This window comes from Antrostomus carolinensis, unplaced genomic scaffold, assembly GCF_000700745.2.
Source record: "Antrostomus carolinensis isolate BGI_N321 unplaced genomic scaffold, ASM70074v2 scaffold13252, whole genome shotgun sequence".
Classification (NCBI taxonomy): Eukaryota; Metazoa; Chordata; class Aves; order Caprimulgiformes; family Caprimulgidae; genus Antrostomus; species Antrostomus carolinensis.
The window spans coordinates 1-7,216 of NW_010301652.1; the positions used below are offsets into that span (position 1 = coordinate 1).

Sequence of the window (7,216 nt, forward strand, 5' to 3'; positions counted from 1 at the left end):
CCCCCTTCGCCGGGGGTGCTGGCGATGAGATGGGAGCTCCCCAAGTTGTGGGAAAGACCCTCCGGGGGCAGAGAGGGGGTAACCCCTCACCCCACCCCTGGGCAGAGCCCCCCAAGGGTGCGGGGAGCCAGGGAGCATCACACTTCCCACATCTGGAGGTGGTTTCCATCTGGAGGGACTTTCTCTGCCCCATCTTTGATCTGCCCAACTGGCTGTGGCCGAGTCTAGTGAAAGGTCAGAGCTGTTATCTGTGGGTGCCCAACTTCCACGTTTTCATCGTGCAACTTTCAAGAGGTTCTATAAACTGCCTTGGTGGGGGCTGGGTGTTCTGCAGAAAGACTGGATGGTGGGAGGGAGAAGATGAGAATTTCCCTCCTTGGGGTTCCCACTCGTGTCCTGATCCCGGTGTTGGGGTTGTGCTTTGTGGGTATCCTGTCCCTCCTGCACACACAGGCATCCCGTTGGCCAGGGACACAGTAACTCAAGGTGAAACCGGAGGCATTTCAGCCCCAAACATGCCAATAACTGCAGTTGGGCTTGTCTGGAATCATGATAAGAGAGAAGAAAAAAAAAAATTATAAAAATCTCCATTTTCAGATAACGCTTAAAATGTTGCTTTTAGTAAACTTGAATCATTTGTGGCTTGTTTCCTGTGACACACTAAAAATGCCATCGCTTGAAACCCAGAGTGAACACATGGGAACTGGTTTTGGGGGGATTAAATCAATTTATTCTGTGTCACATCTGATGGTTTAGATGTTACATTTTCTCTTCTTTTATACCATTTTTTAAGAAACCATATTCCAAGCTCCTAGGTATATGATATCCAAGTTTCACTTTTAATCATCTTTATTTATTTACCTACCTTGTGTTTTAGTGATTTAAGCAGCATTGGCTTCGAGATCTATGGACATCAAAAAGCTAATGCATAAACCAGTGATTCTGTTCTGTGTAAACATCCGCCGGGTTGTTCCGGAGTTTAGGGCTTTCAGAGAGACCTGGTTTGTGATTCCTGAACACCAGGCAAATGAAATATTTTGGGATATATCTGAAATTTCAAATAATGGATAATAAAGGATAATAATGTGCGGGTTTTTTTTTATTAGAAGGGTCTCAGAGTGTAGCCCACATGTTAAGAAAGGGAGTATGGGGCTCAAAAGAATAAACTTTGAAAAAATAGAACCTAATCCCATCTAGAGTTCCCCATGATTTTAATGAAAACTCACAGGACGGAGAGCTGGTAGGAGAGGGATGTTATGACACAACTTTCAGGGCACAGCAATTTAAACTTAGAAGAGTGAAAACCAGAACAGAATATAATCAGATCATATCTTAGGGCTCAGCTTGCCTAAATAAAAACTGCAGGATCAGTTTCTCAGCACAAGAAGTTCCTGACCAGTGGTCATTTCTCCCTGCTGAAGAAAGTAATTTTTGCCCAGAAAACTGCTGACTTAGTAAATAAGAAGTAGGAATAGAAATTTTCCTCTTGACTGCTGGAAACTGGGAGCAGCCTGATCCTTCTCTATGGGTGTAGGTCTCCACCAGCCCAAGGGAGGAGAGAACAGTGACTGAAATAAAGTGTTGAGCAAAACCCCAATAACATATGAAAAAATTTGGGGCTTCACTCTCCCAGATATTGAGCACCTCGATCATCATCCAGCAAAGCACAAATGTGCAAACATGACTTTCTTGCCACTAGCTGCAGGTTTAAAATTAGGCAATAAAAGCAAAATATTTGCAAATAAAAGCAATAAAATTGACCCAATCATCTTTTTAATTAACTTCCCTGGGCTTTGGATGGAGCCCTCGGTGGCAGCACCAGGTCACTGCAAACCTCACAGAACTCAGCTCAGGCACCTTCCTTTTCATTTTTTACTGTTTGGGGTTTTTTTGTTTGTTTGGATTTTTTGGCAGAAGGTGTAAAATTACATCCAAAAAGGCAAAAAAAAAAAAAAAAAGAGGAGAATTCCTTAAGAAAGGAGCTTTGAAGAAAATGATTGCTTTATCCCCAGGTATTACCAGAACCATCCTGGATTTCAGACCTTTTTAAAAAGGGAAAAAACAAAAGCGTGTGTCAATAGTCAGTGCTAATATCGCAATAAAGATTTGTGCCTCTTTTCATGCAGGGATGTGTAAATCCCAAATAATTGTTTGAGCTATGTTGGCATAGACCCATCGCAGAGGATTCTTGCTCTGTTAAAAACAGCAGCACAACTTAAACCGGTTGGGCAACCGGCTCGTGTGTTGTATTTATTCATTTCGTGCTCTTCAGAGAAATGACTTCTCTAGATTTAGTCTGCAAATTTACATTTCCCAACGGCAAGTTGATTGCCTGTAAAATCCCTCAGGTGCCTTTTCTAGTCCTTTAGCCCTTGGTGAGACAGAAATTCCCTTTGCTTCCAGCAGCACTGCGCTCAAAGCTGGCAGGCTGGGGTTTATCATACGGGCTCATATATTTTGGGTGTTGATGCAGAGATGCTTTATGGTGCTGCTGGGGTTCTTCAGTAAATTCTACATAAATCCAGAGATTATCTGTGTTGATTAGGTCACTTACAATTTTTTTTATAGGTAAATCTTAAAAATCTTGTTGGGAAAAAAAAGCTTTTTTTAATGGGAATGGAAGCGTTGCAACGTGTTGTAGACAAAAGAGAATTATTTGAAAATGTGAAGAATATGGTAAGAACTCCAAGGACTTTGTTGGTATCTGTCAGTCTGCACAGACAGAACCAGTATTTCAATGAAACAGTGAATCCAGGCAGCTTTGTGATTGTACTTTTGAAAAAGCATAATCTTTAATTAGGCATAAAATCGTGTTATGGGAAAGGTATTTCTTTTATAAGAACCGCATGGCTTGAGACACAGGACTGAGCAATTAGTGTTCTGTCCACCCAATGTCCTAGTAAAGCAGTAGCTGCCTTTACAGTCGTGAATACACACGGCTGATACAGAGATTGTCATGTTTGTGCAATATTCTTTGAAGAAAAATTTAAAAATTAGTTGGTAAATTTTGGGATGCTCTTATTAACTCCTTAAATTTTAAGGTTTTTTGTTTTTTTTTTTTTTTAAAGGTAAGGAAGAGTGAAGTCTTGCTCCCCCTGATGTTTATTAGAAGGATAAATCATTTACTCTGCTGGGAGAAAAAAATGAGGATGTCATCCCTGTTCTGACAAAAATGAGGATGTCATCCCTGTTTAAAAAAATGAGGATATCATCCCTCTTCTAACAAAGATGAGCGTGTGTCCTGGTTTTGGTGAAACCACCACAGGATGCAGTCCCTGTTCTAACTTAACCAATCTTGGATTCTGTTTTCCCTTCCCATTTGGATGCTGTCTGAGTCCATTTTCCTTCTCCAATGATTCTTTCATTCCCTCAGGGAGCCGGTGGATGAAGTCCTCCAGATTCCCCCGTCGCTGCTGACATGCGGCGGTTGCCAGCAGAACATCGGGGACCGTTATTTCCTGAAGGCCATCGATCAGTACTGGCACGAAGACTGTCTCAGCTGTGACCTGTGTGGCTGCCGGCTCGGAGAAGTGGGGAGACGGTTGTATTACAAACTGGGCAGAAAACTCTGCAGAAGGGACTATCTCAGGTACACGACCCACTCGTTCTCCCCTCGCTCCTCTTCTTTCTATCATTTCAACTTTGCTTCGTCATTTAATTAGCACAGCTCATGAGAAAAGATCCATAAGTAATTAATTTTTATTACTTCTTAATGCAAAGCTTGACAGCACAGTTGTAACGAGTTGCAAGCTCAGGTTTACAATACGGGCTCATATATTTTGGGGGTTCATGCAGAGATGCTTTATGGTGCTGCTGGTGTTCTTCAGTAAGGTAATTTCTTCCTCTAGGTAAATCCAGAGGTTATCTGTGTTGATGAGGTCACTTGTCATTGTTTATAAGTTAAATCTTTAAAATCTTGTTGGAAAAAAAAATGAAAACAATTTTTTAAATGAAAAGGATTTCTTAGTGAAAAGCATTTTTGTTGTGGACAAAAGAGAATTATTTGAAAAGATGAAGAATATAGTAAGAACTCCTAGGGCTTTGGGGGTGTTGACATCCATCAGTCTGCACAGACAGAGCCTGATAGCTCCAGGCGAACCGTGCAGTGTCCATGTGGGATTCTGGAAAGTAGATACTGGGGAAAAGTGATGAATTTCAGCAGCCTCCCCCTGAGCTGGCAATGAACCGCTTCCCACAAATGGTTTTAAGAAGTTCTGTGCTTCTCCAAGGATTGCCTTGGAGCTGAAAGGTGTATAAAACCAGGTGCCAAGATCGGTGACTGATGAAAGATCATTTAGTTCTCTCATTTAAGAACACGGTATCCAAGGTAACTGAATTAAATTCATTTTCCTGATGCAGTAATATCAGCTCTAGAGGAGATGCTTCCTTCCAGCAGCCAGCAGAGCTGCTGTACCTGCTCGGTGTCTGAAGTCACTGCCTTTTGTACACCAATTGATCCCTGTCTTTTTCTGCATCACTGCTGAAGTTATCTGGGACACTTGAAGCAGAAGGAGGCAATGTGCTGTATGCTTTTTGCAAAGCTACAGCCAGTACAGGAAGGTTTGATGGGGCTCATTTGGATCTTGTGGATTGATTGCACTAATTTGGATCCAGTGGATTTTTCATCTTCTCAAGCCTTGTCCTGAATAGACATGAATTTATCCATTTAAAGGTCCCTTCCAACTCAAACCATTCTATGATTCTATGATTTTTCCACATCATATCCTACAAATACACTTGTTACAGGTATTTTCATTAACATCTCACTGCCTATTTGTTTTGCCAAAATTTGTAAGTAGCAAGATTAAATTGAGATTGAGACATTTTTGGAAAATTTATAACAAAGGATCTTTATATTCTTGACTACAATTGATCTATGCCATGCTGGTTATGTACCATTTCTTCTAATAGATCCTCAATGTTACAGGAGGTCTGTGGAACACAGGAGTGGTATTTAATATTTTTTCAACTGCCTTACTGAAGACTAATTTATCTGCCAATAAAAACTAAACCAAAATCTCAGTGGAGTTCCTAATTATGGTGTCCCTGAGCTTTACTGATGGGAATTTTGCTAAGCAGAGACTGAGTTCTGCTAATGGGGCCACTTGTAAATACTCAGCATACCCCAGAGTCCGGCAGTTATCCAGTGTTAGTTATACTTTTCGTCTTCAAATGGAAGGAACAGAAATTATGACAGTACAATTAATGCATTTTCTGGCATTTAAATTCAACTTTTTTATTTATTTAATAATGCAACATATCATGTCTTTCCTTATTAATGAAAAATTTTGCAACCTTTGGGTAACCCAAATGTTACTTTCGTTGGGCAGAAGTAAACACTGACACCTCCTGGTAGATGAAAGAAATGAGGTAGTTTTCCCCTTAAAGCTCTCCCTTAATTTAGTGGACATTTTTTTTCTAGTTCAGATGATATGAAACAAGCACAGCACATGTAAGAGAAGTGTAGGAGGTGGAAAAACTCTTTCCAGAATTAGTATGGAAACTTAGAAGTCAAACTTAATAGGTGTGAAAAAGTAATACGTCTCATTTCTCCTCTGTTCAAAGAAAAAAATAATAATATATTTCTGCTTATTTATTAATGATTTGACTTACAAACTGTGTAGCCAGCAGACTGCATGAAATGCTGGTGTTGACCCATAGCTGAGTAGGTCGCCCTGCTCCAGCTGAATGGTAGCGCATGTTGTGAGGGGAATGCATATCTAGTGCCTTCATTAGAGGCTCCTTTTAACAGACAATACCATCATGAGCTCAGCAGGATTTCTCAGTGTGGATTCAAGGGTGGTCCAGATCATAAAATTGTTTGGGCTAGCACAGGTATCTAGAAGGTCTTAGCATGTATCCTCTGAAACCCACCAGGAGCAACTTCATGGAGACAGAAATATTTGGGTTGGAAAGAATCTCCAATGTGGAGTCAATGACAAGAGTCAGGGGAGTCTCAGACCATGGCTTGTGTCAACTCCTTTCTGTAAACTGCAATAGCAACAGCTGAAGATAGGCAAAATGTATCAGTGGAAAGGTAATTTCTGCCCATCACAGATGTGGAAGTATTAGCATGGCACAATTTTATGTTGTGATCTGGGGAACCTTTACTCCTCCTGAAGCTGCTCAGCAATTCAGGATAAGGTCATTGATAAGAGAAGTCAATTATACTGAAAATAGGTGAGGACCTTGGACTTTCTACTCCAATTTTTGGTATTGCAAAGTTTAGAGTTCTGCTCAGCAGCATTCCGTGTGACCTCTGTGTAACTTGGCAATACTATGACTAATGGATCAAGGCACTGATGTTGTGTTCTTGTTTTGATTTGGTTTTTCCCATCTCCCCAGAAAAGGAACTTCACTTACTTCTCTGCTGTTGTTGTTTTAGGCTCTTTGGCCAAGACGGCCTCTGCGCCTCCTGCGACAAGCGAATCCGGGCTTACGAGATGACCATGCGGGTGAAGGACAAAGTGTATCACCTTGAATGCTTCAAATGTGCTGCCTGCCAGAAACATTTCTGTGTTGGGGACAGATACCTCCTCATCAACTCGGACATAGTATGTGAACAGGACATCTACGAGTGGACTAAGATAAACGGAATGATCTAGCGAAGACATGTCTCCGTATTCTATAAAAGATGTCTCTCGGGTGACGCCGATGCATAGCTGCAGTGAGGTCATCACTTGAGCTATGGGCTTTGTCTAAAATGGGGGGAAAATACCACAGTCGGCCCTTTTCAGGCAGTGCTACACAGAATCTAAACTACCAATAGGTGAAGAAGGGAGACCAAAGCAATAGTAGATAGACTGACTTCTGTTAACAATGGCGTATGGACAATAACTGACATCAGCCATGTAGGCAAGAGTTGGGGAACAACCACAGCGCGCTAACGAATCCTTGTCACTGGAAAACGAGTAGAGACTTCTGTAAAGAGATGTTGTTATGACTTTGTCACCTGCAGACTAGGATTGTGCAATTGAATTTTCTTTTCGTCTTGTTTTAGTTCCTGAGTTTAGGCGACAGTTCCTAATGTAGACATGGGGAAGGAAACTGGAAGAAAAGGGCCATTGCTTCCGTGGTCATTTACAGGGCCTTACATTTTGGGTAGGAGAGAAAGCAGGAAGAGTGTGGGGGTTATTTTTGCATGGATTTTTTTGTTTTTCTTTGAGAATGAACAGTGCATCCTCTAGTCCCAAACTCTTCTTTAAAAAAGTCCTGC

The 7,216-nt window shown here is 41.3% G+C and overlaps 1 protein-coding gene across 1 annotated transcript; it reads left to right on the forward strand.

Annotated features, from left to right (window-relative positions):
* Positions 1–2,616: 2,616 nt before the first annotated feature.
* Positions 2,617–7,153, forward strand: LMO2 (LIM domain only 2). The gene is made up of 3 exons (XM_010163547.2): positions 2,617–2,676; positions 3,372–3,589; positions 6,386–7,153. Exons 1-3 carry the CDS (start codon positions 2,617–2,619, stop codon positions 6,603–6,605), a joined length of 498 nt encoding a protein of 165 aa, XP_010161849.2. The 3' UTR covers positions 6,606–7,153.
* The last annotated feature ends 63 nt before the right edge of the window (positions 7,154–7,216 follow it).

Bases quoted from the DNA above. Each gene is read 5' to 3' on its own strand.
- LMO2 (XM_010163547.2), top strand. From the start codon at position 2,617: ATGGAAGCGTTGCAACGTGTTGTAGACAAAAGAGAATTATTTGAAAAT. The intron at 2,677-3,371 runs GTAAGAACTCCA...TTTCATTCCCTC, and splicing joins TTGAAAATGTGAAGAATATG to AGGGAGCCGGTGGATGAAGT. The intron at 3,590-6,385 runs GTACACGACCCA...TTGTTGTTTTAG, and splicing joins TGCAGAAGGGACTATCTCAG to GCTCTTTGGCCAAGACGGCC.